General features: G+C 47.8%; 1 protein-coding gene across 1 annotated transcript in view; it reads left to right on the forward strand.

Moving 5' to 3' along the window:
* Positions 1 to 6,823, forward strand: part of Aagab (alpha- and gamma-adaptin binding protein) — a 47,988-nt gene extending 41,165 nt beyond the window's left edge. Inside the window, exons 7-10 of the mRNA XM_005393690.2 lie at positions 1,497 to 1,593; positions 4,430 to 4,534; positions 4,982 to 5,031; positions 5,631 to 6,823. Coding sequence (XP_005393747.1) covers positions 1,497 to 1,593; positions 4,430 to 4,534; positions 4,982 to 5,031; positions 5,631 to 5,708 — 330 coding nt within the window. The 3' untranslated portion in view covers positions 5,709 to 6,823. The remainder of the gene's footprint in view (positions 1 to 1,496; positions 1,594 to 4,429; positions 4,535 to 4,981; positions 5,032 to 5,630) is intronic.
* The last annotated feature ends 3,933 nt before the right edge of the window (positions 6,824 to 10,756 follow it).

Consider the following 10,756-nt stretch of genomic DNA (forward strand, 5'->3'; position numbering starts at 1 on the left):
TAGTCCCATTTATTAATTCATTCTATTATTTTCTATATCATTGGAATCCTAGTCTGGAAATCTTTTTTTTTTTTAGTATATGTAAACATTTCCCCTGTGTTGTCTTCTAGCAGTTTCAAAATTTCTGGTTGTATACCTGGTCTTTGATCTATTTTGAATTGATTTTGGGGGGGTTCTTTTTTTATAGGTGAGAGACTTTGATTTTGATTCTGCACAGGGATCTGGTTTCAGTCTTCTACCTAGATACCAATTGTACTGCCATCAGTTTTTTTTAAGAGGCGATCTTTTCTTCAACATCTGTCCTTTAGTCAGGAATCAGAAGGTTGTAGCTGAGTGGGTTTGTTTTTGTATCCTTCTCTCCCATTGATCTATGTATCTGTTTTTGTGCCAGTACCTTGCTGTTTTTGTTACGATGGCTTTGTAGTATAATTTGAAATCAGGTATTGTGATGCTTCCAGCCATGTTCTTTTTGCTTAGGATTACTTTGACTATTCTGGGTCATTTATGATGTTTCCATGTGAATTTCAGGTTTTTTTTTTTTTTTCTAGTTCTGAATTTTGATAAAGAATATCATTGGAATTTTGATAAAAATTGCGTGGAATTTGTAGATTGCTTTCAGTAATACGGCCATTTTAACAAAATTAATTCTGCCAATCCATGAACATGGGAGGGCTTTCCATCATCTAGAGTCTAATTCAGTTTTTTACTTTTTTTTTTTTTTTTGGTACCTGGAATCAAACTCAGGACCTTGCACTTGCCAGGCAGACACTGTGCCACTGAGCGATATCCCTGGTCCTTCTTTAGGGTTTGTAATTTCCACTGTAGAGCTCTTTTACTTCCTTGTTTAGGTTGATTCCTAGGTGTTTCTTTACTTTTAACCATTTTGAAGCTATTGAGAATGGAATTACTTTCCTGACTTCTTTCTCAACTAGTTAAATTACTGGTTTAGAGAAAAGCTGTTGACTTTTAAAGTTGATTTTATATCAACTTCGCTGAATTCGTCCATTACCTCTACAAGTCTCTTGGTGACTCCTTCGGGTCTCCTGAGTACAGGGTCATATTGTGTGTGTGTCGGGCTGGTTTGACTGTTTTCCTGTTTATGTCCCTTTTATTTCTTTTTCTTGTCTAATTGCTCTGGCTCAGATTTCATCTGCTGTACTGAACAGGAGTAGTAGAGTCAGCATCCTCCTCTCGTCCTGGACTTCAGAGGAAACGTCAGTTCCTCCCCCCACAGTGTGATGTTGACAACGTGCCTCTAAGTGAAACAGAAAACATTAGCAAAGTCAGAACACTTGCTAGTTTTTCCTTGAGGGCAAATGCTCCTGGGTTAGGGAATTTTCAGCTTTTTTGTTCAAATAGGAACAGCCTTGCTTGTTCTTTCTTTTCTTACCTTCAGCTCTTACAGCCAGCCGGGGAGCGTGAGAATGAGCCTTTTGGGGATTTATCTGTGAAACAGCCTACTGCTAAATTGTCGTTTCTGTGTATTTTCCTCTAAGCAGCCCCCTTTGCCAGCCGCAGACAGGACAGAACCGCTCGCGGACCATCGGGGTGGTGCATCTAACACAGCAGATGCCCAGGGCGATAGCACTTTGGGTGAGTACTTGGGCCGCCACGAGACAGCTCTGTGCAGTTTGGAATGGATTTCTGGGCGGGAATTGTGGAGGGTGCAGTTGACTGTGAACATGGAGAAGGGAAGAAAATGGATGATGTGCCCTAAATGGGAGCTTTGCCCGTGATGTCAGAAAAGGGGGGAGAATAAGTACATGGCAGACACATGTGGGTCCCATTTCCTCTTTGTTCTCTTAGCAGGATCTTGATTCAGATCATCTTAGGTAAGACAGAAAGAACCTGGTGTTACAACAGCCTTATAGTTCTGTGTTCCATGGGATTTTTTTTTCATAGTATTTAGCAGTAGTTGGAGTTAATGGTGGCGAGAATAATGCAATATTATATTCATAAGCCCTTTCACATCCTTGCATAGTTTTTTTGTATCCACTTTCTCATTTGGTAATGAGATTTGGCAAAAACGTTGTTCTACAGAGAAGATATTGACACCTAGAGAAATACAGTAACTTGTTCAAGGACATCTCGCACCTGGAACCAAGTCTGCTGTCCAAAGCCAGGCAGCCAAGGAGCTTAGAGTTGACAGGAATGTTCTTCTGTAGTGGGGAACGACAGCTACTCCCGTCTTATCATCGTTCTGTTGGGCATTCGCACACGGTGACACTTTCTTAAAGTTGTTTTTCTGGTTTGAAGATAATCCATATAGAAAACTCAAGCGATTGGTTATAGAAATGTGTTAAGAGAAAATTAGATATAATCTTTTCTCTTTGGTTTGTTCAACCTTCTGCTTTTAATTGAATCCTTCCTGTTGGCCTTTTAAGCATTGTAAGTTTCTGCTGTCACCATTCTCTTGCTCGGTGGCTACTCCTTAAGGCGGGTTAAAAAAAAAAAAGACAGGCTGATTGGGGCTGGCACTTGTGGTCTCTAGTTTTCATGGCTGATTATTTCACAGCTAAGTCTTATTTCAGGAAAACAGGCTAAATAAAACATATTCTAGATAATGAAACCTAGACTTTTCATTCATTGTCAGAGAAGGAAGTTATAAAATAAATAAAGGAGAATTCTAGAATGAACCAACCCTTTGGTATTGGATTGGAACCTAACATATCGATATGAACTCATGGTTGTAAAAATAAACTTAGAACAGTAGAGAAATAAAGACAGATGTGTGTGCATGCATGTGTTAGTGTGGATGCATGTATTTGGCGAGCACTGAGATCCTGGCTTCTAAGTACCAGGTTTCAGTAGAAGGAACCAGGGCTCTTCGAGCAGTGTCTGATGTCCTGGGTCAGGGTCATCTGTGCTGCCAGAGGGTAAGGAAGTGCTTCGCAAAGAACTCAGGCGTGTGGGAAGGGCACAGGAGGCAGCCTGAGAGCTTCCAGGGACTAAGGCTTGGACAGTGCGACCAGCAGAATAAGTTCATCTACGATTGGATTGTAACTCACAGAATAAATTTCGTGAGGCTGTACTAATATAAATAAATGGGAAAGAAAGGAGTCTTCCTCCTCACGGATGAATTCCAGTTCATAAATGCAGAAGGAATGAGGGAAATAGAAAACCAACATGAGGCACACACCACAGTAATAGTTCTTGCAGGCAAGGTTAAAATCAGTGGATGAAAATTGGAGTAGAAGTAGGTTATTTGCCTAGTCTAGAAATTTCTCCCCTAAGGTATTTATTGATTTCAGAGGAGAATGTAGGAACTGTACTCGGGAGAAACCGGGCAGATCCCAGCCACCTCATGAGCAGAAGTAGGGCGTGCTGGCGTTGGGTGCCCCGCAGGAGGCCCTGCAGGAAGTGCAGCGCCCGTGCTGTCGTCTTGCCCACGATGTCGTAAGAACATGCCAGACCAGACTGCGGGCGTCACGCAGAATGACTGAGCGCGCTCTTCTGCAGTGTCAGCGTCAGGAAAGGCGAAGGCTGAGGACCGCACTGGGGAGGAGTAAGGGACTAGGACGCTGACTTCTGCGTCGGACCCCGGGACGGAGAGGGGACCCTCGGAGAAAGAGTGACGACGAAGTCTGAACGAAGCCTGTGCGTTAGCAGCGTGAAGTCAGTGCTAACCGCTTTCAATACTAGTAACAACACAGGGTGTTCGCACAGCGATGGTGGCTGCAAGACTCACGGGAATTCTGCGCCATTTTGGCAACTCTTCGTGACATGAAAGTGATTTCAGACGCAGCGCCCGGAAATGTCGGGAGGCACCGCTGCGGCAGTGCAGGCCTGGGCAGCTCTGAAGGGCACGGAAGGAGGCAAGGGGCGGTCGGGGAGGTGCTCTAAAGCTGGTGGGCCAGGAGTGGAGGAGGATTAAAATCCTGATTAAAATGGCTTTGATAAAGAGGAATGCGCCGATGTACAGTAGATAAAGGGTCTGCAGTAAGAGATGAATAGCTAGCTCTCATTTCCGTGAGCCCATTTTAAAGTAAGGGCTTTTCATCTGTAAGCTGTGGATAATGACGTCTGTCCTCAGCTTGCCCGGCTGCTGTCGTAGTAGGTGTGCCAGAACCTCCCGTGCTGTCCAGTGCTACGTCACTTCGGTCGCGGTTCTGAATCAGCGTAGCCTGGCGGGGCACGCGTGGCTTTCCCAGGTGGAGTCACCTAAATGTCAGTTCGTTTAGTAGCTGTGACCTAGGCAGTCGTTCCAGCCCCGCGCTAGTCCTCCTTCCCTCGTCACACTGCCGTAGGGACAGTCAGTTCCTAGCTGTCGGCGGGGTGCCAGCGGCCAAGCCGGCGGGGCACTGTGACCTGCGGAGCGGGGGTGCCGGGAGCTCAGTCCCTGGCCACCTTCATCGAAGCCGGCATTGCTTGCCTTAGGAGTCTGGGTCCTGGCTGAGACACAAATAACATGTTACAAATCTTATTTCAGATCCCATGTTAGATCTGGATATTCAGGAATTAGCCAGCCTTACTACTGGAGGAGGAGATCTGGAAAATTTTGAAAGACTATTTTCAAAACTAAAAGAAATGAAAGGTAATGGACTCGCTTCTGTCTAACGTATTCCCATAGTGACACTCATCCATTTTATGTAGTCGGATTTTATTTTGTAACTGCTGGATTTGAGTCTGGGCTTAGCTGTACAGAGAACATTTACCCTGGGGTGGGGGCTGTGCCATCCTCTGCTGATAGAATTTCCCTGTAGAAAATTGCCTTTCTTCATTCTGTTTCTTCTTGTTTTCCCATCTTGCACCTCTCTGTCTCTTTCGGTGTGCTCATTACCATGGTAGGTCTCAGGTCCCCGGCGATTTACTGACATCCTTTCCATGTGGACAGTCTGGAAGACTTCAGCTTCCTAGTAGCGGTGATGACCGCTACAAACATACATCTGTGGAACCCATGTCCCACCGTCCTGTGTTAGAACATCCCCACCCTCCAGGTTCCCTTTTGCTGCAAGTTTCTTAAGATATATTTTCCCCCTAGACAAGGCTGCGACGCTTCCTCATGAGCAAAGAAAGTTGCACGCAGAAAAGGTGAGAAAATCAGTGAGGTATTTATTGAGTACCTACAAAAGGTCCGGTGTTGTCATATGTCACACTTGTGCACTTCTAAAGGGTCTTAGTGTGAGCTTTCATTGAATATTAACTTACAATTAAATATTTGTGCAATAGTAATGCTGTTAGTTCAGTCACAATAAGATTTCTCAAATGTATGCCGAGTGACTCACTGAGACTTGGGATATTTGTCTTCCTAGCTTTGGGGCCAGGCGACTTCTAGCAGTTTTGTTATGACCAACATGACATATGTTCTTGGCAGGAAAGTTACATGGTTGCTGGGATTCCATTATTTGTCTGTGTCATAATTTATCCAGTTTCCCTTTGGAGATATAGGCCAACAGTACATTTATATTTTTGCTTCTATAAATGAAGCTGTGCATATCCTTACACATCCCTCCATATACACCTCTCATGGCATCTTTAGTTTAAACTCCTAGATATGGAAGTCCTGGGTCAAAGGGTATTTAAGGATTTCAGTTTTGCCAGAGGGCTAGAGGGCAGCATGCATCGGTTAGTTCAAGGTAGGACTGAAATTCAGCTGTTGGCTAAAACTTGTTGCCTGCTTCTCTCCACAGGTGGCTAAGGCTTTCTGGATGGCAATTGGGGGAGACAGAGATGAAATTGAAGGCCTTTCTTCTGATGAAGAACACTAGCTTATCCCTGCTCGGTTGGACTGACAAGGATGCTAGCTGTCTCTACCCAAGATACTTCCTACTTGAGCCAGTTCTACTTTGCTGAGATCCCCATTGTTATGTTGGCTGCCAGGTTTGTTTTTAAGGTCCCCCTTAATGTTAGTTTTTAGTAAGGAGTTCAGAGAAGTCTTTCTCCTTGAGGAGTACAGTGACAACAGTGAGACTTTCTCAAATTCTTTTTTGTTCCAGGAGTGGGGTAGGGTGAGTATCACAGGTCTGTGTGATTTGCCCAATTTACAGAAGGAAACCAAGCAGACACTCTCAGCCAGCCTTTGTGTTATGCTCCTTGCCTCCACATTCATGCCCCAGGTCAGGAGTTTGTGCGTGATGATGGGAATTTCCCCATTCCAGGAGCTTGCAGCTCGAGCTCTGATGCTTTTTCTTGGAAGAAAACAGGTAGCTGCAGATTTAGTTTGTGCCATAGTACGAGAGGCTGGGCAAAGTCAGTGGCCCCTGAGTTTATATCCAACTTAGAATGTGCTTCTGAATGTTTCTTTGAAGTGTGGTATCTGAGCTTGAACTAGAAAGAATTGGAAAACCAGCGTGTATTTTTAGACTACCAGAAATAAAGCGAAGGTTTCCTAACTGGTGCGGGTTAAAGAAGCCTCTGCCAGGACCTCGTGGGGCCTGTGTGAGGGAGAACCGGAAGGGTTCCGTGTGGGTCGCGGAAACGGTGTGCTGATGACCGAAGTGGTTATGTCGCCATTATGTGAAGACCTTCTTCTGCCTTAGCCCGCTCCTCTGCCGCTTGAGATGCCAGAGCTGTGCCCTCACCCTTCAAACCTCAAAACAAGGCAAGCGTCCCTTCTTCGTGTTTGGAAGCCGGCAAGTCACCGCTGCAGTAGGCTGACTGCACAGGGCTGAAGCAGCAGGCAGCGCGCACCTGGCACCTTGTTTCTCTCTCAGCGTGGGGTCCTCTTGCCTGTGTGCCCTTCTGGGCTGTAGCCCTGGGGAAGTCCTTCGTCCTTTATCCAGGGCCATGTGGGAGGGGTCAGCCCCAGAGAAACCAACCAAAGCAGAGTTTCAGAGACGAGCCGAGGGTACAACAAATAAAAATCCCAGTTGCTTTCTCGGTGGACACTTGCGTAGTATGCGCCATCGACCCGCTCTGATCTGCCCCCGCTGTGGCTCCGGACCGACACAGTGCTGTGGACGGTGGCGCTGGCACACGGGCCCGGTGCTGGTTCTGGCTGAGCGTGGGCTCTGCTCCCAGAGTGGAGGGAGCACAGGTTAGATCATGAGCAAAACCAAGCTTCAGGCCCACTCCGGGTCCCCAGTGTAGGCTCAGGGGAGCTGGAGACAGCAGAGGGCGGAATGTTCCAGAGGCCAGCAAGCCATCTGGGAGGGGACAGCTCGCAGTGGAGCCTTCGGGAAGAGGCACCCCGGGAACAGTGGACGCCACCTTGCTTGCTGTCTGCCACTCCCCTTTTCTGAAGCTCTTTGCATGTGCGGTTCACTGCCCGCCCCTCTCACCGGTGGGAATGATACTGCTCTGAGGTGACTGTGCTTCTCTGAGGTGATGTTTCTTGAGGAGGCTTTGTGACCCCCTGATTAAAAATGGAAGGGAAACTGGCCTTGACATCAACAGGAAGGTGGAACACATACTTCTTAAAACATAGAAATTTTTAGAGAATGTGTTAGGCCACATTGTTAAGGGAAACAGATTAGGAAAAGAAAAAAACTATGAACTTGACTTTATCGATCTAGCAAAGCCAAGTGATTAAAATGTGACTTATTTCCAAAGCCTGCTAATGTGTGTTACTTTTCAGTAGGGTACAAGTGGGATAAGCCAGCCTTCCTCCTTTGGGTCAGGCACATGTAGTGAAGAGCCTAAGGGTTTGTCAGACCCATCCTATTAGAGCCCACCTGCCCCGAATGTAGTGTGTACTGCTCTGAGTCTCAGCTGTCTGGGGATGGGGACCCCTCCTAGGCACATGCAGGATAAAGGTATCGCATGCTGGGGCTGGGGATTTAGCTCAGCAGCACAGCGCCTGCCTGGCAAGTGCAAGGTTGTGAGTTCAATTCCTGGTACCGGAAAAAACAAAGGTATCGCGTGCTGTCTGCTGCTGGCTCATGTTTGAAAGATGGATTGCAAGCTAATACTGCAGTAACAGTTGCCGTCTCTAACTTGACCTGTGTGCCTGTTACAGAGCACGCAGCTGGAATTGAAGAGCGTGAGCTCTCTCCTTAAACACTCGGTCGGCGCGGCACAGTGCTTGGCACGCGGCAGCCCCGCAGCCTTCGCTGGAAGGCATGGTTCACGTTTGGTGAAAATGCTCTCAAAGCTTGAAAATCCGAGAGTGCTGGAAGTAGGGAGAGACAGGAATAAACCTCCCCCGCCCGGATATCGTGTTATATAATAATTTTAGAGTGGTGAAGACATAGATATTTTTATAATTTTAAAATATGCTGTCCTGCCAGGGTCTGAGAAGATTGACAGATCCAGTTTGTTTGCTTCCTATTTATAGAGCCTGGCTGCATAGGATTGAGGGAAGCTGGAGATCCAGGGAAGCGAGACTTAGATGGCCGAGGAATGTGGCACACGGCCGCAGGCCGCAGCGCACATCAGGCTGTTCCGCGGCTGCTTGTAACATGTGAAAGGCGACACACAGCTGACTCCGTGTTCCCTCTGTGGGGCGGCGGGATCAACTGTCTTGCCCTGGCTTGTCAGATTCCGTTAACCTTGAGCAGTGGGTCTCTCGCAGTGGCCACCGGGAGAACTTGGAAGTAGCCCCGGCCCCGCCTGCCTGCCTTGGAAAGGCGCTCTTAGGAGAATCTGGCTGAGGGTTCGATGAAAGCTCCGTGTTGGCTGATGCAAAGGTACATTTAGCAAGCATGTGTCTTGTGCGTTCAGGGGGTCGGATTCAGTGACCACTTGCTCTTCACGCTCTATACACGCACGCACGCACAGTAGACAGTTTAACCACAGCATTGCAGTATCGCATACCGAATCATGCCGGAGGGCTGTAGGTGGAGAAAATATAAAATCCGGTCAATTATATTGACGAGTACCACTTGCGTACAAGCTTAATTTGGAGACAGTGCCCTATTTCAGTGTTCCCACAATTTGTCTCTTAAAGTAAAATGCTGAGTGAAGCAGGATTGTAGTTTTTGATTCAGATTCCCTTTCGGGTTTAGTTTAGTGATCTGTTCTTGCAGCTCTGACATGTAAGCTCCTCAGACAGGTCTCAGAAAGTCTGCAGTTCGGTATTTAGGCGTTACCCAGGACTGTCCCTAGTGTCACAGGCCTTGATCTTCACATAGCGTCTTTGCATGGAGTTAAGTTTTAGTGTCAGAAGTGTCTTACTCGATTCCAAGTTGTTCCCGCCTTAGAGAATGAGGAAGGAACGGCGGAGGAAAGGGCAACAGGACACCTTTTCCCAGAGCCCTTCAGTGATGTACAGTTCTATGTTGTTGCATGTTGGGAAACGGTTGCCTCAAAACCTGGCCCTCGTGGTTGTTCCTGCATCTTCAGAACACAGGCTTGGGGGAAGAAAGGCAGTCCTTCCCAACCCTTTGTGTGCGTCGTCCACAGGCGCCCCAGGTCGCGTGACATCACTCTTGCTCGGCTTGCTAACGAGGAGGCCTCCCTGCTTCTCTGCACTGAAGGACATGGTCAGTCGGTGCCTCTGCCCCTTTTGCTATCTACCGGATGGTTTCAATGCTGCAGAAGTGTGGGCTAAGTAAGGCCTGGGTGGTCAGTACTTTATGGAAATGTCAGTGTAGTTTGAAAGAGAAAAGATTCTTTTAATCTGAAGTTCAAGACATGGTCTCTACCAGTGGTATCTCTCCAGAAAACTCCCAGGATGTTATTAATACAGTGAGATGGCCTCAGACTTGTCCATTCTGGATTAGTGAGGGCTGAAGTAAGGGTCAGGGTCCACCCAACTCAGTGGGTGACCTTGTAGTGCCAGACTGAGAACGAGGCACGGGGGAGGACAGAGACTCGCCGAAGGATGCATCTTCAAGGAGCTCAGAGTCCATCTTTGGAGGGAGTAGGGGGCAAGCAGGACAAGGTCACAGCAGGCAGAATGCCAGGCGGAATATGAAGTGCGCTGTGACAAGCCTCAGCGCCACGGGAGAAGAGAGCGGGGCGTGGTGGGCAGGGCAGGGGGTGCATCTCGGCTGCACTGCTGAACCGAGAGCATGTGGGGATTCGCTGGAATCCCTGGAGCGAGACTGAGTGATCCGAGTGGGGCCTGAGTGTGCACATTCTGATGTGCCCGCTGGTGCATGCTGCAGAGCCACTGACCTAGGGCAAGTGCTGCTTGAACTGAGCTAAAAAGATAAAGAATTTGGGTAGACAGGTAAGTAAGTGCAGGCAGCAGAACTGTTAGTATAAATTACAGTTTAAACGGTTACGGAAAGAAAGCAACAGGCCTCTTAAGAAAACCCAGGTAGTCCAGATAGTGATGGTAGGTACGGTCAGAGTGACATCAGAGGGACCTCGTGGAGTCCGTCCCAGCTCTGGAGGAGCCTGGGAGCCATAAATCTGTGAGCAGAAAAGCCACCCAGCCTTAAACACACTCCGGGAAAATGTGGCCACAGACCCATCCGTGGCTGCCTGGTCGTCCAGCTGTGTTAAGGGTTCTGAGCCTGGGAATGGACCCAGCCCCGTGATTAGAGGTTTTGGCCATGGACAGAGATACAGGGAATGGTAGTTAATTTTGCCACGTAACTTGCTATCCCTGGCATGGAGGACAAATTAGAATTTTGGAAGCTATGATCAAAGGTAATCAGGGACTGTATTTTGGTGTCATTCCTCTGTCATATGTAAGGAGTCAGAGTAAAGTAACCCAGTGGAAAGGCATGGTATTTGTGTGGCTTGAAATTTCAAGGGTTGACGGGGTCACTCGAAGAGCACAGTGTATGTCAAGAGCACAGGCAGTGGTGTGGGAACTCCAGTCCAGGAGGGCCGCGGGTGGGACAGAGCAGCCTGCCTGAGGGGCTGCGGAGGCCGGGAGTCTGCTCAGCCAGGGCTGCCTGAGCAAGGGGAAGAAAAGGCGCAT

This window comes from Chinchilla lanigera, unplaced genomic scaffold (genome assembly GCF_000276665.1).
Source record: "Chinchilla lanigera isolate Chin_1 unplaced genomic scaffold, ChiLan1.0 scaffold00049, whole genome shotgun sequence".
Classification (NCBI taxonomy): domain Eukaryota; kingdom Metazoa; phylum Chordata; class Mammalia; order Rodentia; family Chinchillidae; genus Chinchilla; species Chinchilla lanigera.